The sequence below is a fragment of the Patella vulgata genome, chromosome 3 (assembly GCF_932274485.2).
Source record: "Patella vulgata chromosome 3, xgPatVulg1.2, whole genome shotgun sequence".
NCBI lineage: Eukaryota > Metazoa > Mollusca > Gastropoda > Patellidae > Patella > Patella vulgata.
Genome location: NC_065881.2, coordinates 21,904,583 through 21,930,132, shown reverse-complemented (window position 1 = coordinate 21,930,132; position 25,550 = coordinate 21,904,583). Strand labels below are relative to the sequence as shown.

The following is a 25,550-nucleotide window of genomic DNA, read 5'->3' as shown; positions in this document are numbered from 1 at the left end:
GATAAATTCTTGTCAATGTGTAATGACGTAGATAAGAGAAGAAAATAATATGATATAAAATAAATGAAAATTAGAAATTGAACACTTCCGGCGTAAACAAGCATGGCTGCCTTTTCTGATTTTAATTTAATGTGCGAAGACAAAACGACGATTTTAGGGCTGTTAAAAACAGCTAGAAAATGTAAATAGCTCCTGTCTATGTAAAACGCAACACCAAACCGATATAATGAATTCTCGTTTAAAACTACTCAAATTTACTTTCATGGAACGGTCTAAAGATTACTTTTTTTCAGAAAAGCTAAACCAAAGTGAAAGTAGAAAGTAAGCCTAGATGATCCATTATTGAAAAAAGATCCCCAAATAGCTAACACAGCTTTCTTTGACGACAGACTTTATACATACTTCATTATATATGCTTTTCTCTTTAAAATCTGGTTCAAAGATTTATCTATCTATGTTAAAAACCCACAGCATAGATCACAATTTCTTTAAATGGACTGCCACTGTGACTGTCAGTTAACTCGTTCATGCCATAAGCAAACTCGTCAACACGGAAAGTCTAGTTAAGTCATCTATTTGAAATTCACAACAAATATGGAATTTTCTGATGACCATGCATAACAATAAACCGCTATCATTTCTCAGCCAATCCACACTTGTGAATTCTATTACAAAGTACAGTTCCATGCCATATAAGGCATTGCATATATACTACAGATGTAGTAACTAAGGTTAAAATATGGTGAGTGATTAAGCTGTCAATGTAATGGTAAAAAACTTTTTTTTAAAGAAGATTTATATTGTTAGACATCATGAACTAATCTTATCACAAAAGTTTATCCATCAAATAATTTATATTCAGATTTCATATCAAGTCAACAAGCCTGGAAATAATGGTTTTAAATTTACCTGACAACATGGCAGGCACTAATGAATTAGTATCTGACATTTTAAAAGAGCTAAATCGCTAACATTTGGGACCTAGAAATTGACAAAAGTGAGTCGCAACACATATAATACTGTAATATGAATGTATATAAACTGATTTACATTCAATGGTTTCCGTTTTTACTCCAATTTCAAATCAATTATGTTCGGCGAAATAAGCCAGCAGTCTCAAGCAAGTGCAAATTTCTAGCTTCTGGTTATCCCAGTCTACATACGCCGTTTGATTTGGTGCAATGTGTCTAGCCTCGTCCCTCGAGTCTCTTGATACAACTGGGGCTGGTACACGATTCGTGTACAAATGGTAAAATGTTTATTTTGTCTTAAATATTGGATATCAAAAGCCCATCTTTTTCCGGAAAGATCACAACATGAATGTTGATTTAATTTGACAAATAAATTGTGTTTTCAATGTTGAAGATTTTGGATGATATTGAGTTAGAGACTTAGCTATTTTAAACTTGGTACCGGACATGTATTAATAATATCAATAAAAAGACAAATCAGTGCCGGACAAAATGACAGGCCCTAGATGTTTAGCGCCTGACAAAGCCTGAATCTGGGCCTGACATTGTCTGTGACAGGTGCCTTATTTCCAGGCTATTAAATGTTGTCTAATCTTCGATTTGTATACATTTTGTCTAAAATCATAACGCCAATCAACAAACAACACAAGGCTACATTATTACAAAAAAATTGATGAACGTGATTAATCAACCAAGCTTGTTGATTATTGGGTAAATAAAACAATTATAAACAACCAATAAGTAAAAGTTATTTATTCCATACAATTACGAGTCAACTTTTAGTTGTGGATGACATAACCATTAGTGGTGGATGGCATAACCATTAGTTGTGGATAACATAACCATTAGTTGTGAACGACATAACCAATACCTTGTGGATGACTTTACCAATGGTTTTGGACGACTAAACTGTGGACGGGTTAACTGGCTCCCTTCAAATGTTCTACCCTTTTTAAATTTTACCTTGGGCTTGGTCCTTTGTCTTGACACTACTAATTCCCTGTTAAAATTGTTTGGGAAATGCAATTTAAGTCAGTCAGACAAAACACATCCTCATAATGGATACTATTTAATTATTTTTTTTTTTTAAAATCTAATTATGATTGAGAATAGTGCAAAAAATGAAGACTTTATCAATTTTCAACTTGATTCTTTTGAGTGTAAATCAAATGAAAAAGAAGCATAAGACACTTCTTTTGTGTGTTAGTAAAGAAACAGCACCAATTAAGATTGTTCTAAAAATGTGATTTGATTAAAGATGCATTATGTAAGATTTAGATAAAGAGCTGACAGTTTTCACTATACTAGTTAAAAAAATAGATAAAGAAAAGGGAATATGTTGAAAATTTGCAGTCAAATTACTTCATTCTGAGCAGAGTTATGACCGTTTGAAGAAAATTGTAATCTTGATTGTCATTGCTACTGTTGTTGCGATAATAAACAAAGTTCCGATTATCCAATTTTTAATTAAGCTATTAACTACCATTTGTGTTTAAATACATTGAAAATCAAATCCATCCGATGTCCTAGAGAGTTGATTATGGGCTTGGCATGTGAATAAATGTCTAATTAATGATTTATATAACATTTGAGGCCAAACAAGAGATCTGCATTAGGCAGATTTAACTCTTACATACTGCAACTTTAAGATTTTTGTTATGCAGACATACATTGTAGCTTTATACAAAACATTCAACACACAAAGGTTGCAAGTGTTTGTTAATTTTATTTCAGTTGTATTTGTTTTTAACTTTCAGTGGGATATGATTGTGTTGCAATAAACAATGATGTGCCTGATTTTCTTGAAGTTGGAAAAAAGATAAAACATCAGGTAATAAAAGATTAAAAAACATGATGCATTGCTGTTACTAAAGTCATACTTTGTTGAAATATTACAAGCCAAAATATCAGTATTAATTTTAAAAGCAGATTGAAAAGAAATACATTATTAATAATAGCCAACTGAATAATAAACAAAAGAGAAGTGAAAATGAACCTAACTGGGAAACTATAAGGAGATACTTGACTGATCGTTCAGCATTTAATTCTTCCAATTCCTGTTAGAGTGTCACCTGATTGAACATGAGAATTCTAGTGATAATTAATAATAATGATATTTGTATCGCACGACTATTCAATCTACTAGGGAATGCTCTAGATGCTAGAAAATGTTCTCACTGTGGAATGTTAATGATAGTGACTAAATAATCAAGTTTTGGTTTTGGATTTAAAAACTAACACAGAATCACATTTGAATGTGGTACTGTATTATAGCTTTAAAATTTGTTTACGTCACAAATTTGCTTACACCTCATCTGATTTTCTGACTGGTTTGAGTTTGTTTAATTCACAAATTTATGTTTCAAATTCCTGTATTTCAGAAAGTTAAGTCACCAGAAGAAATAAAACCAGAAACAGCAATAATACAGAAAATACAAGTAAGTCCTGGTCAATAAACTATACCACATATTAATGGAAGAACAATTATTTATTTATTTGGGTGACGTTTTGAAGATTATTCTCTTAATGTTTTTAGGAAAGTCCTGCTTATTTGAAATTACAGGATTTATTATATCAAAGACTTATCGATTCATTGAAAATAATTCTCTGTCATTAAATTATGTTAAAAAATAAAGGAGTCTAGCTCAATATAGATAAATAACTATAAACCATTTGTGCAGTATGTCTACTCAGTATCAAGCATTATTTAAAGATGCCTTTCCGAATAGATTATTTATTTTGGTATTGTTGGTATTATTTTAATAATCGATTGGAGTATATTTCAGCATGGATTAAGCCGAAATGTACGATCAAGATCAGTGACTTGAAGTTGTCCATTAAGCATACAAGAAATTATTCACATCTTTATATATATATTTTATTTCTGTGCAGGATTCAGGAAGACCCCTGAGAATTCTTTCCAGATTTACAACAACTATAAATAATAACCTTAACAGTACAAAACTAGTAAGTTAAATTATGTTTTAACATACAAAATATAATGCTAAGGATCCAAGTTTTCATTGATTGTATAGAGTTAGGCATGATGCGTGAGTTTAAACTCTGTGAAAACAACTATTTTGTATGACTTTTATATGTAAACTGTTTTGAACAACACCTGATGTGACTGTCTAGTCAAATCAAGCTAAATGTAAAAAAAGGTAATTCCCTTTAAGTAGGTATACTAACAGTGAAACTGGTATAATAATTTGACTGTCGTGTATTAAATGTGATTATAAGGGAGTTGCTTTGTCTTTCTGGTTCTTAAGATTTTCTCCCACTATGCAGAAGCCAGTAATTAAACCACAAATTCTCTTTCTTTGTCTGTTTTATATTTGTAGAACACAACAGAAATACAGTGTTATGATATAGTTGCTGTTCGTCCAACTACTGATGCTCTATTTCAAGTAAGTACATCTATAGTGAATGTGGTATTTCAGAAATATTGCTTTCATTTAAAACATTAAACACAATGATGTTATAAGGAGGTTTTGGTAGCCTAGAATGTTTGCAGTTTCTCTTCCACCCAGTATGGGCCGATCAGAGCCATGGGAATTATAAAGTGTTGCTCCTACTTGTCAAAGGTAGCACAAGTGGGCTGACATTGATGGGATAAAAACATGAGGTCCACCCGTGTACACACTGAAGTTCCAATAAAAGAACCCACGACAGATGGAATGTGTCGGTGCTAGTATTGTAGATGAGACCATAGAAAAATATCTAGCTTAGTCTCAAAATTGCCGAAATATTATTGTGTTGATGAGAGATAAAACTGTCCTATACCTTGATTACCACTTACATAAATTCACCAATTACAAGTTCTTATTTAATGTTGATGGTTTTTTTCAGAATGCATGTCGGGTATTAGATATTGATGTTATATCATTAAATCTAACAGAAAAATTACCATTTTATTTAAAAAGATCTTCCATCAATGTGGTAAGTTTCTTCTACTGCCTTATGGAGTTATGGGTACGCACATTGTTGTCAGTTGTCTCTCGTCTGTCTTTTCCGTCAACAATTTCTTGTGACTTCTCTGCAGGTCAAAGTTCTTGTCACATATTTAATTCATTGGGTGTTTTGAATGCATAATTTATTTTTTGATGGTCAATATGGATATGGCAGACTCTCAGATAAAAATAAGCTTAGATTGTAAAAGAGATGATATAATTTAAGGGGATATTGGGAATATATCTTGAAGTAGTTGATATAGGGAATATAATCAATCTTTAAAGTTGTTATGATGCGTGGGAGAACATAACTTTCACTTGTTATTAGGAAATATAACTTTAAGTTGTTAGTATGCTTGAGGTAGCATAACTTTCACTTGTTATTAGGAAATATAACTTTAGGTTTTTAGTATGCTTGAGGTAGCATAACTTTCACTTTTTATTAGGAAATCTAACTTTAAGTTGTGAGTATGCTTGAGGTAGCATAACTTTCACTTGTTATTAGGAAATGTAACTTTAAGTTGTTAGTATGCTTGAGGGAACATAATTTTAACTTATTAGGAAATATAACTTTAACTTGTTAGTATACTTGAGGGAACATAACTTTAACTTGTTATAAGGGTATAAAAGTTGTTAATACTTTTGAGGGAATATATCTTTAACTTGTTATGCTTGAGCAAATATAAATTTATGTTGTGGGAATATATCTTTAAGTTGATTTTATGTCAAAATGCTTAAATCCACTTACTTCTCTTTAAAAGGCAATTGAAAGAGGTTTATATTTTGAAATTATGTACAGTCCAGCCATCAGGGATCAGACTATGAGAAGATATATTATATCTAATGCCTGTGATCTAGTCCGAGTAACCAAAGGAAAGGTAACTTCTCTTTTGGGTTATTTAAAAAAAAAGCCCAACAGTATTTGTATTGTTTTACTTTACAGTAAATGCAACTTTTACTGGAGTTGTGAAATCAATCTGTCCCTGGTTTTCATCATTAGTTAATACTAGTGGTATTGCATCCCCCTTCATTGACCCCCAACAATACGCAACTATTAAAAAATTGAACAAAAATATTGTTTTAATAAGTTTTGAAATTAAACAGGAGTGTATTTTCTCTTACAGAATGTAATTATTACAAGTGGTACTGACAAGGTAAATTAATAATTATTTAATTTTATACTTTGATATCAAGCAGTTTTAAATTGAAATCATTTACGGATGTATTTACAAAAGAAATTAGTTCCATTAATAACTTTTCATTCCTTTGTTTTATTTCAGTCAATAGAATTAAGAGGACCATATGATATAGCCAATTTGTATCCTTTATAAATAAAATAACACTTGTCTGTGATATCACCTTAGGATGACGTAAAGCTTGAATAAACTAACTATATCTTGACTGTATATCTTAGTTTGGAAAAGTTCAAGAACAATCTATTCCCGGAATTCGCATCAAAATGTTGCCAGCTGACCAATTTTTATCTTATTTTGTTTCCTTTGGATCAGCAATATATTTTTTCCAAAGAATATGGCAATTTGTTGCATCATCCCATTATTTTTAATTGTTTCTATAGATAAAATCTATAAATTTAACTCTATCTATTGAGTTATTTAGGCCAGACAAAAAAAACAACATTTATGGGCGGTAATTAAGGAGATTGTCAAAAATATACTCAGCCAAATTAAAAACTTGACACTGATGAATTTCAACAAATTTTTTTTTCTGGTAAGTCAAATAAATTTTAAAGTGTTTCTAACAATAGTAAGTTGTAAGAAGCCTTTAATTTCATAAAATTGTAAAGTCACGTGGATCACGTGACTTTTGAGCATATAAAGATGAAAAACCTGAAAAACACGTGCAAACACAAACTCGTGAGGTCAATCGATGCAAGTTTGCTTAAACTGAACTCGCACACGTAATTTGAACTGGAAAAACAAATTAAAATTGTTATTTTCATCTTTGTTAGAAAATGCCTCGCTTTTCAAATGTAGAACGTCTATGTGCTATAGGTAGGCTCTATGCTGGTCAGTCTGTGGTCAGTGTTGCAAGAGCCTTTAATTGTTCACGCCAGACAATAATTAATCTTAGAATGAGAGTGCTTCAAACTGGAACTATTGCCGACCGCCCAAGGGCGGGAGCGCCACGTGTGACGTCACTCCAGGGAGATCAAGCAATACGATTACGTCATCTTAGAAACAGATTTGTCACTGCAACCTCCACAAGTAGAGAGATGTTTGGTGGAAGGGTAACTGCACAAACTGTTCGAAATCGCTTGCAGGCTGCTGGTCTTCGAGCTCGGAGGCCCTATAATGGACCAATATTGACACCTCTTCATCGCCGTAACCGACTTGTGTGGGCCACAAGACACATAAGATTTACTCAAAGACAGTGGAATTCAGTTGTCTTTAGTGACGAATCTCGATTCACTTTGAGATTTGCCAATGGCAGGGTCCGAGTGTACCGCAGACGAGGTGAACTTTACGCTCAAGTATGCGTCAGAGAAGTTGACCGATTTGGTGGCGGCAGCGTCATGGTTTGGGGTTCTTTTTGTGCACATGGACGTTCTCCTCTTGTTGTTGTCCAAGGGAACTTAAATGCTGTCCAGTACAGGGATCAGATTTTGCAACCTGTTCTTCTTCCTTTTATGCAGAGACATGGGCCTGGACTAACGTTTCAACAAGACAATGCTCGACCCCATACAGCAATTGCTACCCATAATTTTTTAAGAAATGCCGTTGTCCAAGTCCTGGATTGGCTGTCGATTAGCCCCAACCTTAATCCTATTGAACACATCTGGGACGAACTGAGTCGACGTGTTCGTCAGCAAATGAATCCACCACTGACGTTGCAGGACCTTCAACATGCTCTTGCTGAGCAGTGGCGACGTCTTCCTCTGGTGGTGTTTACTAATGTTCTGAGATCCATGAGAAGACGTTGTGTGGCAGTACAAGAAGCTAGGAGGCCACAACCGTTACTTAAAACTTTATTCCGATTGTTCTCCAAGTCTGTGAATTTCATTTTGGGGGGTACTGTGACATTACAAACGTTATCAATGACAAGGACTTTCGGCGAGACGTATTCTTGCTTTCTGTTGATGTCAAGGTCGTCTGTGCACAACATAACACTAAAATAGTTACCTTAAACAAAATATTAAAAATCTAGTCCCAAAAATCCTGAGTGTCAAGTTTTTAATTTGGCTGAGTAAATAAAAACAGGTCATGCAGTCCTTTTTAAGTGATGCAGAATTATCTATGAATCAGAATAATTTTATTATATGGCCTTAATTTAACTTGTATTTAGATCCTTTGAAATTCTAATTTTATGGCACGTGAACTGACTGACATGCATTTTCTCCAGCTAGTCAATTTCACTGTCAGTCAAGACTGACAAATATGACGGAAATACAAGCCCTGGTCCTAATGCTTGAAATCAGAAGCTACTGATTTACAGTTAAAGCAGTGAAAACTAAATATCTAACTTAAACTCTAAAGCAGTGAAAAGTAAATATGGTACCTAACTTTTATTTTGGAAGTAGATAGAAATTCTTTCGGAATTTAACAGGCAAGATATTCTAGAATGAAAATTTATGATAGTACTGTACCCGATAACTGAGAATTAAGTTATTGCAGATATTTTCTGTAGCTGTTTTGAGTGTTAATATTTGAAAACACAATACACTTAAGAATATTGTCCTCAGGTTCTTGTAAGCCCTGCATGTTTTCTTATTCCTGGTACTACTTCGAATGACAGTTTTGTTGCAACAAACATAAGATTTCAAATGGAAAAGCTGTTGGGTAGATGGGAATCCTTGAGGCAAATTTTTTACTTAACCAATAAAATCAGAGCTCAGTTATTTGGGATGACTTTTGATCAAGCAAAAGATGCCGTTTCTAGAAACTGTCGAAGCTTAATGATGCATGCTGGTATGTTTACAATTTCTGAACTTTTGTAGTCTGATGGATTAAAGCTTCATTTAATATTGCAAAATGAACTTAATTTTTTGCCATGGTGCAGTGATCATGGTAGCAATATTGTTATCAATCCATGTAACTCAAATCATGTCAAATCTTTGCATAGTTTAATAACATGATATATTATGACCATTTACAGCTTACTATATCTGCCTTAGTTGGCTACCAAAATAGAATGTTTACATTTAACACTGTTATCAAAGGGTAAATAAGAGATTATTTTTAAGTGTTTATATAACAAAACTTAAAGATACATTGTGTAAGATTTAGATAAAGAGCTGCCCGTTCTTGCTATAATAGTTCAAAAATAGATAATGCAAAATGAATATATTGAAAATTCATTAAAATTACTTTATTCTGAGCCAAGTTTGTAGTTTTGACAAGATGTGTATATCGATTGTGTATTATCGTAACCACGGTACTGGTATATTCGAGGCTTCGCCTCACTTTCCCATTTTTCTACGCCCACATGGAAATGTGGACGTATATTGTCATCGCCCCCGTCTGTCCGTCCTACGTCCACAATTTCTTGTGAACGCTCTAACGGCAAAAATTGTCATCCAATTGTTTTAAAATTGATATATGTCGTTTACATTAGTAAGATGAAGAAGCCTATTTAATTTCAATAATTTCCGTTTATTATGTCTAGAGTTATGGCCCTTGTTTCACTTTGTTGAACCTTGTGAACGTTCTAATGCTAAAAGTTAACATCCGATCTTTGTGAAATTTATATGCAATATTTCAATTAGGGAAACGGAGAAGCCTATTGAATTTCAGCAATTTCTGTTTATTACTTCTAGATTTATGGCCCTTCTGTCAGTTTGTTTAACCTTGTGAACGCTCTAATGCCAAAAGTTTTCATCCGATCTTTGTTAAATTTATATGCATTAATTAAATTAATGAAACAAAGAAACCAACTGAATTTCAGCAATTTCCGTTTCTTACATCTAGAGTTATGGCCCTTGTTTCACTTTATTGAACCATGTGAATGCTCTAACACCAAAAGTTATCATCTGATCTTTGTGAATTTTATATGTATTATTTAAATTAGTGAAACGGTGAAGCCTGTTGAATTTCAGCAATTTCCATTAATTACTTCTAGAGTTATGGCCCTTGTTTCACTTTGTTCAACCTTGTTAATGCTCAATTGATGAAAGTTATAATCAGATATGTATGAAATTAATATTCATCATTTAAATTTGTGAAACAGAGGTCTATTGAATTTCAGCAATTTTCATCAATTATTTCTAGAGTTATGGCCTTGTTTTACTTTGTGAACCTTGTGAACGTTCGAATGACAAAAGTTAGCCAATCTGTAAAAAATTTATATCAAATTTCAAAATTTTCTGTAAATTACTTCCAGAGTTAAGGCTCTTGTTTCAGTTTGTAGAACCCTGTAGCCCTCAAACGACAAAAATTATAATCTGATCTATATGAAATTGTATTGTAAATGCCCTCAATTACTTACAAAAGAATAAATATGCAACAAACCTTGTCGACCGCTTGGATAATTTAGCTTTTGTGGGTATGTTTCGTTGCCTGGCAACCCATCTTTAAATTAAATTATTAAATGGCCAAATTGTTTTAATCTTGTTAAAATCTTGAGTATCCGAAGGCATCGTGAGTTGATTATGGTCTTGTCATGTTAATAAATATCTAATTAATAATTTATATCACATTTAAAGTCTTAAAGGAAGACCTGCAATAGACTAATTTAGCTCTTGAATAATGTATCTTTAATTTCTAATTTAATATGCATAGCAGTTAGTATGATTAAAGGCTGATTATTGACAATAAGTTACTGAGTGTCATAAGTCTATTGCAACTTTACTGATATTCTTTAGTTTATTGTCCTACAAAATTAACCTATCATGCTTGTCATTCATCTATGAATGTTTTCTAGAGTCTAGAAGAGCAGTTAAATCAACAATGAATTTTACACGAATTGTACCAGAATTTACAGAACAACAAGATGAAAAGAAAACACTTAAAAGAACAGCAGAGGATACAAACAATTCAAACCAAAAAAGTAAAAAAGCAAAAACAATAAGCGCCAGTTGATAAGTACATGTATTTTAATAAATTGTTTTGTTAATTACACTCGTTAGTTGTCTATGTCCACACATATTATGCAGCCATATTATTGTGAAACAGTCTGTCATGTCTAAGATTTCTGTTAATAAGTGCAAGAGAACCACAACATACATAAACAAGCAAATAGAAACCCTAAAGACAAACCGGTGGAAAAGACACATAAAGATGAATTTGTTACTACATCACAATCTTTACAATCTCAGAACTTAGGAAAAGCACAAATATAAAGTCCACATTAACCAGTTTTATTTGGATTTCAATAAATTATCAATAATAAATCTTTTAACAGATAACAGCACGCAAAAGAAATAGTTAACATTTTATAAATTTAAATGTAACAGGTCTTAAATTAAATTATAAAACTTTCAAACTAGCTATACTCTTAGTACATGATTTACTTTCAACGTTCAAACAATTATTTAAAAGTTTAAAATTTGAATTTAGTTAAAGATACATTATGGGAGATTCAATAATGAGTTAGCAGTTCTCACTATAATAGTTAAAAACTAGATAATAGAAAGGCAATTTGCTGAAAATTTCATTCAAATTGATCCACTATGAACCGAGAACTAAGCAATTGAAATTTCCGCCTAGCCTCGATCATCATTACTAAAGTCAGTACGATAAACAGCATAGTCTCGATTATACATTTAATCGTTAAATCCTGAAGGAAAGTTATGCAGTAAATCGGCTCATAATCCACTAAAGATCGCAGGCTAGCGATACAATCTAGAGTTGATTATGGTCTGGATAAGTTAATTAATGTCTAATTAATAATTTAGATAACATTTCAGGCCTAAAGAAAGACCTGCAATAGACAGATTTAGCTCCTGCATAATGCATGTTTAACAAGATCAGTATAAACAAAAGGGATATTTAATGTATGATACATTGTATATGAATAATCCCAGAAAGAAATTTTAAAATAAATTATTTGAACAAACCTAAAACTACCAACAAGTATTAATTTAGAGATAGCTACAGATTTTATCTGAGAATGGAACACACTCAAAATTTTGACAACCTTTACAAAGTTGAACATTTTGAACTTTAACATATGTATAGAATATTACAAAGAACATCATAAATAATAAAGGAATAGAAATAATGATTAATGCTATTCTTCCTTGGCGCTCATATAATCCTAAAGTTATATATGGCAGAAGCAACATGGAGGAAAATATCCCCATTGTGATACCTGTCAAAATGGCAAAATTACTAACCAGTGGCAACAAGCCAGAAATCAGAAAGAAAGTTATGACAATGATAATTTTAATCAATTCTTTCCATGGTTTGTTGATAATTTTCCATGCTTGAATGACTTCGATGATTGAAACACCTACTGCACCGAATACAGCACCAGTACTACCAACTTGGGGTAAATAGGGAGATATAATGGATGCTGCCTGAAAAATACAACATAACATAAATAAAACAGCTACCGGCTTTAATATTTAAATCTTAAATTAGTTTTCCAGGCCTTCTAAAAAGTAGAATACTGTAGAATACAGTGGACTCAATTCTTATCTGCATTTTTGTTATTATTTACTGAAAAGTGAGGACCTGACAAGGACAGCTGTCTAGTCGTTCGGATGGAACGAAAAACTGAGGTCCCGTGTACACATTGGCGTGCACGTAAAAGATCCCTTGACAGTTGGCATTCGATATAAGATTAGGCCGTAGTGCCGCTGTCAGGGCAAAATTTCCCTCATAGCACACTGTATGGCGTATGCCCGTCTTCATTAGCCCAGTTCGGAGCAGAACAGTAGGACGTTAAACCCCATTTCATTTCATTTACTGAAAAGTAAAAGTATTGATGAGAGTGATGTGATCCAGACAAATGGAAAAGCAGCATTTGTCTGCAATATATCCATATGCATATTACAGACCATGATGTAAAAGGAGAGTAGATTGATGAGTATGGTGGTGCTGGTACTAGGAGGTCCCAGTCTGATATCCCCTTTGTAGGATGGATGGGCGGGCAAAGAAAAGTGTTTACTGTATCCAGTTGTATGAAAAATAGAAGTCTGTTCACTGTTGTATACCACTGGAGGCAATGTAAAGCTCCCCTGACAGTTGGAAATTGAAATAAGAGTAGGTTTATTGTGCAGCTGTCAAGGCAAATTTCCCTCAAAAGAAGATGTCGAACCTCGTTTCAAATTATTTCATCTCACACATGTTCAATTGAAGTCAAGTCTGGTATATAAACTGTCTATTTTGTTACAGCAGGGTTTGAATTATATAATCACAACTTAAAACTCACTCACCACAACAGAAGTCATTCCAGAAATTAGGAATATCAGCATTAAACGTAACCATCCAGATGATCTTTCAACTGACCTCATAATCAGCCATTCCACAAACAAGATCAAAATAAGGTGGATAACTCCATGACAATAGAATAAAGCTACAAAAACCCGCCAAGCTTGATATGGAGAGACTGGAAAACCATCTGATGTAGATTCAGATAACCCAGTAAACCCACACAGGCCATTGAGGCAATTAACCTGCAAATAAAATTGATTCATTTGGTTTATGGTGTGTGGCAAAATGTTCTTGTTTAAGTTATTAAGTTATAAATTACATCAGTTTGGTTCAAATATACTGATTCTAGCATTACTAGTAATAGTTATGAAGGTAAATTTTGAGCTTCCAAGTTAAATGGCCAAGTTTTGATTTGCTATGGGAACAATGATTTCTGTTTTAAAAATATCTTTATTTCATTCCTTTACACCAATTTTTTTTAATAATAAAAATGCATTGAATTCATTATTTGAATGCTACTGCAATATTTGATTCAATTTAAATAATGATCTATGTTGGCATTGTTTTTGGTTGTTTTTTTCATATTTCAAAAAATTGTGAATCTTTCAAATAAATATATTTTCCATGTCTGTTTATTAAAGGGGCATTAGGTAAGATTAGATAAAGAGCTGACAGTTCTCGCTATAATTGTTAAAAAATAGATAATGAAAACATAATATGCTTCACTCTGGACCGAGATATTTGCCATTCAATTTTAGGCTAGTCTTGGTTGTCATTACTAACGTTGGTATGATAACAAACAAAGTCTGAATTATCCATTGATTATGGTCTGGATAAGTTGATTAATGTCTAATTAATAATTTAGATAACATTTCAGGCCCAAAGAAAGACCTGCAATAGGCAGATTTAGCTCTTGCATAATGCATGTTTAATGTTCAATTTTTGTATTCTAAAGTGAACTATGAATAGAACAAACCTGTGTACAGTGATCTATATCTTTATGAAAAGTTCCACCAAGAAATAAACAATGTTCGTGTGATATCAACTGACATTTAGCTTTTAGACCAACACAACATGGATGCAATATATGTGCAACATAATTTTGACCTGATGGTCGTTTACTACAGGGTACTCCAGTTCTCCAAGACCCTACACCTGAAATCAATCCAAATCAAATATCTGATACAACAAGCCAGATTATTCTTATATCTGAATAGTCAAAAATATGTATTATTTCATGTAATGTGTGAGTGAGAGAAAGAGAGAGTTTAACATCCACTCACACAAACTAGGTCACTTCGGGACCAACATGGTTTAACACTATTTCAATAATTCGTTTGCGCGTAGGGGTCTTTAGCAGTGGGAGGAAACTGGAGGACCCGGAGAAAACCCACGAGGTTGGGCAAGCGACCCTATTCCTTGTCACGTATAACCGGGGATTCAAAACCACGCCAGTTGACTCAATGACAGGTCTTATGATACAGCGCGCACTTGCTAACCATTCGGTCATGTAATGTGTATAGTAAAAAGATGAACCTGCATCAAGAAACGGTTGTCTTGAAAGAAATAACTATTAAATACTTTATTTTTCTAAGATGCTTAAATAGGGTGGTGTGAATTCAATAGAAATCTATGTAAACTTCCCATAACTTCTGTTAGAATTAAATAATCTCTGGATCCAATTTGTTTTATTAAAAGCAATTCAGACTTTGTATGGTCTTAAACTCATTGGGACTTCAAAAAGCAGCAGAACTTGGATAATCTGTGAAAGTTATCTCTTTTACAGACACAATATTCGAGACCATACATAATGAAAGACAATGTTGCTAAAAGCACATAGTCTAAAAATATATCTATCATGGTGTCAGTTACGTCTGTCACTTTACTTTCTATTGAATTCAGGCCACCATCTTTATTGTTACTGAACACCTAAAGGATGATTTATTTTTATCGATAAACACTGAACTCAAGATGCTGTCTAACCAACCAAGGTCTTTTCTTATAATCCTCTAAATTATTATTTAAAATACACCTTATTTGTTAAATTTATATAAAGAAAATGCTTTTTGGCCTTTTGATGCATTGAGGGTTCAACATGTTTTTTAAGAATTATTGGTAATGATTGAGAAAGATATGTTATTGTTACCATTAGTATATTTATCACATTCATCTTGTGTTGTTGTACCAGCTGTATTTCTTATTAATACTTCACAACAACCTAGAGTCTGTGATACTACATATTGTCTCAAATATTCTATCTGTAGACTATAGTCTCTTCTAATACATGGTGCATATACAGCACCTGCTTCTATAAATATATAAATCCAATAACATTATCCATTCTAAACAGTAGGACTATACCATGAGAATTTTTTCGAGAAGTGCAAAAAGGAGTACTGGTAGTCATCAATAAATTCACATTTCCCTTCATGGACTAGCAAAGCTTATGGGGTAGCATATAATGGAAATGTAAGAATGGGAAAATGCATTCATATTTTGGATTTGGTGATACTAAATTTAATCTTGAAATCTTGTCTCCCATAACAAACCCAAAATATAGTCGTTTATATGCCTGTTCTTACGTTTATCTTTCACTTGTCACTGCTAATAATGAAGTTCCTCATGACATTCTGATATTCAAGTCTGGCTTCTATCTCAGTGAGAAAATTCCTCATTCATATGGCACGAAAAACAAAGGTCTCGTGTATAGACAGGCATACGTCATTCAATGTGCTACGAGAGAAATTTTACCCGAGCAGTGTCACTATGGCCTCTTACATCAAATTCCAACTGCCAAGGGATCTTTTACATGCATGCCAATGTACACCTGGGACCTTGTTTTTTTTGTCTCATCCAAATGACTAGACAGCTGTCCTTGTCCGGCCCTCCCTTCTGCACCACTGACAAGGGCCTAACACATGGAAATCAAATAAAGAGTAGACTATACAGAGCCACTGTTGGGACAAAATTTTCATCATAATACACTGCATGACAAATGCCAGTCTTCCATTGCTCAGCGGCGCAGAAAAGATAAATAAAATACTTACTAATCATATATTCCATGTCTGGCCCAATCCATATATTAGGTGTTGCCCAATGATGTATTGTTTCCGTACCAATAAAAGTTTTAGTATTTTCTTGTAAATAAAGACTTTGTTCTAACCCTATAGACGTCACCCCGCCAATTGATGTTATTACACAAAATGTCATGATGTGAACCTATAGAAAAAACATCAAAACTTCAAAAGATAATTTCATTTTTACCAACACATGTATTCAACATTCAAAGATCAAAATGATCTCAATATTCACTTGCATATGTTTGATATTGGGTCAGAGTACTCATATGGGGAATGGTGAGGTAAATAGGTAACCAGATAGGAATAACTTTATAGCTTCATAAATACCTTCCCTGGTAAATTATTTCAGATAGAAATAACAGAAATAGTTCAATATAGCTAACAAATTTGGTTGTATTTAATTAACTTGGTCAGAGAATCAGTTATCTGCTGTAAACAGCTCTGGCTCTGGCTCTGAAATCCATGTCAAAACCATTAATATGTGTCATTCATGGGAAAGGGTATGCTTACTCTTTCCAAGAACAATCTGATTAAAACACTGATCCTATTTCGTTTCGTTTTTTATAGTTCAAAATTTAGTTTTATTTGTCTGTACTACACTAGGATCTGGAAGAGTTGTTATATAACCTGCATTCTGGATGGCATGAGGGATTAGCCAATGAAATCATCTGTTACAGCGACTTCTTGGCATGCGATGCACAGAACTGTTGGTAAACCCCCTAGAAACGTCAACGCTGATTGATTAATCAATGCCTATCCCTTTTTTTCTTTGGTTTTTTGAACATAAGAGTGTTTAAAATTTATTGTGTCTCTAAATTTATCATTGTTGTATATTGTAATACTTATCTGACTTACAAAAACAATAAGATATGTAAAATATGGTATGAATTGTTTTAATTCAGCCTGTTTAAATCTGGTATCTGTTAAGCTATGCAAACTCTTCTGTTTTATATCACGTTGTAGATCCTTCCATATCTTTCTTACCTCCCCTTGAGGATTGCTATAGTATGCTGAAAATAGATCATTGGTCACTAGCAACTTCATCGTTCCGGATAAAATGTGTAACAAATTTCTTTTATATTTTATTGAATATCAGTAGTTGGTCAACTATAAAAAGTGGGTGTTTAAAAAAACATTCAATAGTTTAATATATATGACATTACAGAGTATGCAGTGGCAGTAAGCAGGATCTGTCAATGGGTCAGGTACTAAACTCGGAAAGCTCTGAAATATTTTCCGACTTTTCCCCTCTCCGAGTTTTATGAATTGACTCGATTGAAAACACAAAACTCGGAAAAAATTGTCCGACTTTTTGTTTCAAACTGAAAAGTCGGACAATATTTTCCGAGTTTTCTATTCAAAGTCAAACATAAAAAGTCGGACAATTTTTTTCCGAGCTTTCCTAGTTTTGTGTTTTCAATCGAGTCAAATAATAAAACTCGGAAAGGGGAAAAGTTGGAAAACTATCAAAATATATATTTTTTTAAATTGGCGAAAGGAGTTGTACTAAGATGTCTATTTGATAAGTTAGACATGATCTATGTAACTAATTCTTTCAAATTTAACCAAACGAATGCAATGTGTTAGTTATAGGTGAATACCTGAGTTTTCCAAGTTTTGTATTTTAGCCTATACGAAAAGACCCGGAAAGTGCCTAAAAGATAACAAAATAAAATATTTGTCATTTCTCCTTATGGGGATAACTTGATATTTAGTGGAATCATTTATATTTTACTTAAAGACAGACATTCAACGAAGGCTAACTTTTAAAAAATAGCAAAAGATACAAAATACAAAAGTCGGAAAACTTGGATATTTAATTATAACTGCCATATTGCAGTATTTTGGTTAAAATCCAACTGAAAAGGTTACAGATCATGTCCAACTTATTAAATAGATGTGTTACTGTTAGGTAGGCCTATTCTCGACACGACGTATATAGTATGGGAGAACGGGGCAGGTTCGGCCTCGGGGCCATGTGTCAAATTGAAATTATATACACACCTCGTTTTAATCATTTCATCTTTTGGATGTCCGAGTTTTCGATCTCACCCAAGTTATCCCCGTAAAGGCGAGTTGAGTTCCTTTGTACATATTACAACCCTTACACACCATATCCAATGAAAAATATTTTATTTTGATACATTTTGACCACTTTCCGAGTTTTCCGAGTTTTGTGTTTTCGTATAGGCCAAAATGGAAAACTCGGATATTCGATTATAACTGCCATATTGCATTATTTTGGTTAAAATATAACTGAAAAGTTACAGATTATGTCCAACTTATGTATTACTACAACTACTTTCGCCAATTTAAAAAAAATAATATTTTTGATAATTTTCCAACTTTTTCTCTTTCCGAGTTTTATGATTTGACTCGATTGAAAACACAAAACTCAGAAAGGTCGGAAAAAATTGTCCGACTTTTTTGTTTGAATAGAAAACTCTGAAAATATTTTCAGTTTGAAACAAAAAGTCGGACAATTTTTTCCGAGTTTTCCGAGTTTTGTGTTTTCAATCGAGTCAATTCATAAAACTCAGAGAGGGGAAAAGTCGGAAAATATTTTCCGAGCTTTCCGAGTTTTGTACCTGACCCTGTCAATGGGAATCTATAACATTGTATCCATAGTTACCTAGTGACAGACTCTGTTTACTGTCACTGCATACTCTGTAATGTCTACTTAATGCATGTACTGGGTTTTAAAATGGGCCTTGGCTTCCATCACCTAGTAGATCGGCCCATTACTGGTATTCGTTAACTGTTTTTCAGCAGTATTTTTATTAAGGGTAGCGGATCATTATCCAAATGCTTGGGTCTCTTAAAATGAATTATTTGCTAGATTCCCTTAAAACAATGGGCACGGACTGCAATACTAACAATTTATGGTGAAAGTGGACTGACTTGTAGCTTAGGGTGGGATGAAATTGAATGGCAACAGACAGGGGTTGTTTATATGCCCGTACATAGGTACATTTCGACTGCCCATAGTGTTGGCAATTCTGAAAGCAGAAGTATATAGGGTGTCTATAATATGATATGAAATGGGGTTTAACGTCTACTCTTTTGTAGCAACTGGGCTAATGAAAACAGGCAGCCATGCACTATGCAGTGTCCAGACAGCAGCGTTTCCGCATATTCTTCACTCCATTCCATTTATCATGGGTTCTTTAACGTGCACACCAACATCTACACAGGACATGCTGTTTCCTGTCATGGATATCTATAAGGCTGTAACCTTTTGCTGTAGCAGAAAGCTGATTAACAATATCTATTCGCCATTTGTAATTTTCTATCACCCAGTCCTTCATATCCTTTAACTCTTGAATTTTTAGTTCTTTTTCAAGCTAAAGAAGAAACAAAGCTAATTTGTAAACATTTAAAATGAAAATTAAATATTCTAATATCAAAAAAATACTTTAAAGAAGAAGTAAATGGTGAAGAATTTAGACAATTTATAATGCTTAAAACTCGAAATGAAATGAAATGAAATGAAAGGAGTTTAACGTCCTACTGTTATGCTCCTAACCTGGGCTAATGAAGACGGGCATACGCCATACAGTGTGCTATGAGGGAAATTTTGCCCGGACAGCGGCACTACGGCCTACTCTTATATCGAATTCCAACTGCCAAGGGATCTTTTACGTGCACGCCAATGTGTACACGGGACCTCGGTTTTTCGTCCCATCCGAACGACTAGACAGCTTTCCTTGTCAGTCCCTCCGTCCTGCATCACTGACAAGGGAGAACCACGCCGGAAAATCTGGATGAACTCTTAAAACTCGAACAAGAGAGAATAAATGTTATAACATTTTCACATGATTATTTTTTTTTTCAAAAAGTTCCAAAACCTTGCCATGAATGTATTATGATAATATTACATCAGATGTTTTACAAAAATGTGACGCAACTATTTTCTCACTTTAAACTCTATTTCATTTAGGATAGCTCACGTCATGCCATGGTATTTACTGTTAAAGAGTATTTAGGAGAACAAAGCCTGTTGTGCAATATCGGGCATGGTACATTTGATTAGTGGGAAGTTTCTTTGATATCTAGTTTGGCAATATGAGGTTTTGTGCCCCCAGTAATGATATCAGCTTCCTAGAATAGATCTCTCTGGTATCAGTAAACACTCCAAATTACAGAGACTTTGAAATGATGGAGTTTATAGGTGTTCCAAAAAAAGATTAAATAACACTACCTGTACAATAGAATGTGACCCCGAAAGGCAAAAACCAATTTTAATAAAGGCCCATGTCAAATCCTGTTTTCGCTGTACATTATACTTACTGATGTAAACTGTTTATAATATTTTAATGCTTCTGTTCCTGTCAAACGAACATTTTCTTCTTCTACTAAGCCACCATCCTGTATAAATATAAACTCACTTTTAAAATTCTGTTTTACTAGGAAGACAGTGGTGTATGCAGCCATGCTAACCTTGTTTGGGGACATTGAAGATTTGAAACCCATCTCCCTCACTCAATATGGGAGTCAACCCTCTCCAGAACTGCCAAATCCACATACGTTAAAGTAGATAAGTCTCTAACTCAATATCATCCAAACTCTTCGAACATTGAAAACACGAAATATTTGTCAATTTAAATCAACAATGATGTTGCGATCTTCTGATATCCAATATTTACCGTGTACCATAATGCGTTTCAGTGCCATTTGTAAAAAGTGACTTGAACAACGAGGCTAGACATATTCTACAGGTCATGTAAAAGGCTAAATCTATTTGTTAAGGCCAGCTCGATTTTCTTAGGATTAGGGTTTGGGTTGGCGATATTGTAGGTTAGAGTAAGCATTGGGGCTAGGTCAAGGGTTAGGGTTGGGATTAGCATTAGCCCTGTTTACATCTCGTGACCTTTAACTAAACTTGAAGTTGACCTTATCAAATAGATCTAACCTATGTCAAACGGTGACGCCATATTCTTATATAGAGCATGCTCAATAAATACTATTGGTGTAGACTGGAATAACCAGACGCTAGAGCTTGTGTTGTGGCGTATTTCGCCGAACATATTGTAAAAACAGTAAAAAAATAAATGTAAATCAGTTTATATACAGTCACATTACAATATTATATGCATTGCAACCAATTTGTGTGAATTTCTAGGTCCCAAATATTAGCGATTTAGCTCCTTTAATGCAGCTACAGAATTTTTTTATCTTTGAACAATAAAGAAAGTTTGTACCTTAGAAAAACTTGAAAATGTTGAAGGATGGCCCTTTAACCTGCTAAAGGAACTAGTTTTAGATGCTACACTTCTTTTGATTTGATTAGCTCCTAGATCTACTGCACTGGCTGATTGGAATTGGACAGAATTTTTAGCTTTTAGATTCTGGCTTTTGTTACACACAGACAATCCTGTTTTTAATAAGATAGGGCCGTTTGCTCCAACCCTTGTTTCTGTATGAGGTATGGTATTATCTTCTTTAGTGAATCCTGTATCTTGGTTACTGTCAGGATTGCTATTTACACTTTCAGACTGGTGTGATGGTTCCTTAATATCACTTTTCCCTTCAATGGCATCAGTTTTATTTTCAGATTGATTTGTGGACACTTCATCATCTGTTTTCACATTGTTGTTTTTATTTTCATAGTCCTTAACTTCTGATCTAGTATTTATTGGAAAAACAGCATTTCTACTGTGATTTATTTCTTTTACGCGATTCGAAAACCTTGTTGATTTAGATGTATTGTTTTTAAAAATGTCTAAATTTGATAGATCTTTTTTAATATTTTGAGAATTTGGGGACTTGTGATTATTCAAATTTATTTTCTTCGCATTTGTGTTAACTGATGATTTTTTTTCGTTTTCCAGTGCAGACTGGTTGAAATTTTCATGTGCATTATAAAAATGTTCGCTGTTACTACTCTTTGACTCTTTTGCGCTCGAATTCGCTTGGCTGAATGTAGACATAACACTTTTGAATGATCCAACATCTAAACTTTGAACCGATTGGCAAGGTTTCACATTTTCACTTGTTGCAATTCTTTCAGTGCTTTCTTGGGAATCATTGCTAGATAACTCAGGCTCAAGGTCTAGATACTGGGGATCATGGTCATTGCTATGGTGGTCACTTTGCACAGGATCTTGAGCTTCTGAAATTTCGGTTAGGCTCCTTTCAAAGAGTTCACTTTGAACTTTATCAATATGATCTGGACTGATAAGGAAGTGTGATGATTGACTCAGCAAATGGTCTGACATTCCAACATTATCTGTATCCATAACGATCTGTGACATAGATTTTTCTAATTGACTAACTACTTTCTCTCTTTGGTTTTGAAAATTTGTACTAGAAACTGCATGCATAAAGGAAAGTCCGACATCACCATTCTACAATAAACATTTTAAAATGTATTCAAATTGAGAGAAATGCTCTGTTAAAGAATGCAGGACGGAGGGGCTGACAAGGAAAGCTGTCTAGTCGTTCGGATGGGACGAAAAACCGAGGTCCCGTGTACACATTGGCGTGCACGTAAAAGATCCCTTGGCAGTTGGAATTCGATATAAGAGTAGGCCGTAGTGCCGCTGTCTGGGCAAAATTTCCCTCATAGCACACTGTATGGCGTATGCCCGTCTTCATTAGCCCAGGTTAGGAGCAGAACAGTAGGACGTTAAACTCCATTTCATTTCATTTCATTTCTGTTAAAGAAATTCAATTCAAAAGTTTTTCCCCACTGGTTTTTACAAAAAGAAATAAATAATATTATTATAGCTTGCTATAATAAAGGGAACTTTTGTTGTTTTTTTTTTTCCTAAATCAGCTTAATAAAAATCAAGTGAAATAGTATCCTTATGAAATTAACAGCAATGTATGATAAAGATTTTTATTTATACACCACTCATTTTAATCTTTTGTTATGATTAATTTTTTAGATTTAATATAAATTTGCTGCTTACTGTTATATAAATATATTATAATATAAATTTGTTACCTACTGTGAATCTGCACATTAAAATGAAAATTTGAACTATGTTTTTTTTCTTTTAATAAAGTTTAAATTAAAAAAAATAATAACACTTGCTCCAATTAGACTATTCCTAGAAAACCTGATGTCACTTGTCACTCAAGGAATTTGCATGGTAAACAAAATGTCAAACAACATGGGTTATAGCGTAACTTGTGACTTCCATAAGAAAGTCCCCCCCCCACCCCCATAGAGCACTTCTCTACTTCTGGGTGGTGCTTTTACATTTTGTATTAAAACATAACTACAAACATAACTAAAATCTAGAACCTGCAATAGATTTAATACCTTTACTCGTTCCTGAAAAGCTTCTCTCCAAGATGAAAGGTATTCATCGTTATTATCATCAACACCAAAAAATTGTCCAATTCCCTTCCACAACCTTCGCAGACCACCCCGACAATATTCCATGCTACCACATTTCTTTTCAAATCACATCACATAAATATTTAAATAAAATTTGGCTCCACTGCACGTACCCTTGAATGTTTTAAAACTGTTTACATTCTACAGATCTAGAAAAAAAATATCCCTATTATTACTAGTATTAGATCTAAGACAATTATATCAATATTACCGTATATTGAATTATTTTTATTTTATAAAAGTTGCTTTCCATTCCAGTCGGCCTACGTTATGGAAGGCAGGCATATTATAAAGAGTATAGGCGTTTTTACGAGAAACTGATTAGGGCTAATCGATTTGCATTTCCTTTCCAAACACATTTAAGGCAAAAATTAGCCTAATCGGTTTCACCTAATTGTCGTATTTACCCCGACGATTTGCCAAATCGATTATGCAAATCTTCCAACTTGCTCGCCTGCCGGATTGACGATTCGATTTCCAAGATGGCGTCCCCAACAAGGGACACGACGTGCCCGACGTTAGATCATTTTCTTTTGAATTTCACATTAAAATATGAATATTATGGACATTCCTAATAAAAATACGAGGCATTTGTGGACAGTCAACTGGTACAACTTTTCGTTTTTATTTTTGGGCGGTGTCGCCAAGAACATAATAAAGAAAAGTGAATTTTTTTAACATTTTTCCTCAATTTTTCAGTCTTCAGCCATCTTGCGAGGCAACTCATTGCGTTTACGAGAACCGATTCGAATACCAACTCGAGACCTATATCTCTTTGTACAAAACGAGATAGGTAATCGAAACCGATTTGTTTTCTCGTAAAAACACCTTATAATTAGTAGACCTACTGCCGCAAATTAATACTGTAACACATAGCTGAAACATTTTCTATAACTAGGTTTTCCCTAACTCTCAAATATGAGAAAAACACACACTCCACACAGCATGGATTTTTGGAATCGAATCCACCATCATTATCCATAATCCAGTATCTTTACTACTACTAGGATTCCCTGCAAAATACTTTAACTAAATGTTAACCCAAACATGTAATACATGCCATCATTTGCTTGTGGGCTACTTTACCTAGGCAATTTTTATCACACAATAGTCGGTTCGTATTGACATAAGTGACCATCATATAAAATCAAAAATAAGTAAACGCCTAACATTCCATAACGACCTTGACATTTCATGCCCTGGGACGTCCAAATCTTAGACTGGTATCATTATTTTCTTTTTGCAAATTATCTCCAACCAACATAACTCACTAGTATCTTATCACATGTATTGTATCAAAAATGATATCAAATGTACTACGGAATAACTGGTAAGTCTTGAAATTCAGTTATTTACGGTATGATTTGCCCAAAACACGTCCAGTGAAAGTATACAACAACGCACGTGGTCGTTCCGCGCTTTTAAGATCAGTTCTGGGTTGAGTCGACTGATGCCTAAATAGGATCTACATTTTAAAAACGAATAAGAATTTGTATACGCATTGAAGAATTAATTTCTACAAATGCTGAATGTCTTATGTCATTTGATTATTTGATGGTTAAAGCCCAGTATTTAGGCTGTTTGGGGTGTGAGGAACATTCTAGAGTCGATTTGTAGATCTGAGCCACTATAGCCTATTTGTTTGATACCGATGATCAGAATCTGAACATAAAAGTTGTTGTCAAAAACTCCTGAAAAACCGCAAAAACTCATTAGCCTCATGGCGCAAACCGTGCCGTTCGTCCCGTTTACTTAGTCCATAATGTTGTGGAGAACTGATATGATTCGTAACCTGGGTTTGTAAAATGCCCGTACGCCTATGTCATTTCCGCGTTTAATTGTGTGTTACGCAAGCGTGCCATTCAAAA

The 25,550-nt window shown here is 33.7% G+C and overlaps 2 protein-coding genes across 3 annotated transcripts; one reads left to right on the top strand and one right to left on the bottom strand.

Annotated features, from left to right (window-relative positions):
* Positions 1–978: 978 nt before the first annotated feature.
* On the top strand, positions 979–10,991 carry LOC126814373 (ribonuclease P protein subunit p30). The gene is made up of 11 exons (XM_050539472.1): positions 979–997; positions 2,729–2,802; positions 3,353–3,409; positions 3,864–3,938; positions 4,313–4,378; positions 4,821–4,910; positions 5,683–5,799; positions 6,046–6,075; positions 6,202–6,239; positions 8,768–8,847; positions 10,799–10,991. Coding segments are annotated over exons 1-11 (786 nt in total). The 5' UTR covers positions 979–996; the 3' UTR covers positions 10,957–10,991.
* A 296-nt stretch (positions 10,992–11,287) lies between these two features.
* LOC126814371 (inactive rhomboid protein 1) lies at positions 11,288–24,825 on the bottom strand. Of its 2 annotated transcripts, XM_050539468.2 has the most exons (11): positions 24,769–24,825; positions 23,605–23,831; positions 21,536–22,681; positions 20,625–20,702; positions 19,570–19,678; positions 17,190–17,344; positions 16,302–16,473; positions 15,401–15,562; positions 14,231–14,409; positions 13,257–13,496; positions 11,288–12,395 (listed from the first exon to the last, which is right to left on the bottom strand). In XM_050539468.2, exons 2-11 carry the CDS (start codon positions 23,725–23,727, stop codon positions 11,958–11,960), a joined length of 2,802 nt encoding a protein of 933 aa, XP_050395425.1. In that variant the 5' UTR covers positions 23,728–23,831; positions 24,769–24,825; the 3' UTR covers positions 11,288–11,957. The 2 variants fall into 2 exon arrangements, with proteins under 2 accessions (XP_050395425.1, XP_055955425.1); XM_056099450.1 differs by lacking the exons at positions 14,231–14,409; positions 16,302–16,473; positions 17,190–17,344; ... (3 more) ...; positions 23,605–23,831; positions 24,769–24,825 and having other exon boundaries at positions 15,401–15,554.
* Between the last annotated feature and the right edge of the window lie 725 nt (positions 24,826–25,550).

Coding starts and splice junctions, on each gene's coding strand:
- LOC126814373 (XM_050539472.1), top strand. Junction 3,939..4,312: donor ACCTTAACAGTACAAAACTA/GTAAGTTAAATT, acceptor TTATATTTGTAG/AACACAACAGAAATACAGTG. Junction 4,379..4,820: donor CTACTGATGCTCTATTTCAA/GTAAGTACATCT, acceptor GGTTTTTTTCAG/AATGCATGTCGGGTATTAGA.
- LOC126814371 (XM_050539468.2), bottom strand. CDS start 23,727: ATGGAATATTGTCGGGGTGGTCTGCGAAGGTTGTGGAAGGGAATTGGA. Junction 13,497..14,230: donor ATATAGATCACTGTACACAG/GTTTGTTCTATT, acceptor TTTTATTTGCAG/GTTAATTGCCTCAATGGCCT. Junction 12,396..13,256: donor CTGGAATGACTTCTGTTGTG/GTGAGTGAGTTT, acceptor TGTATTTTTCAG/GCAGCATCCATTATATCTCC.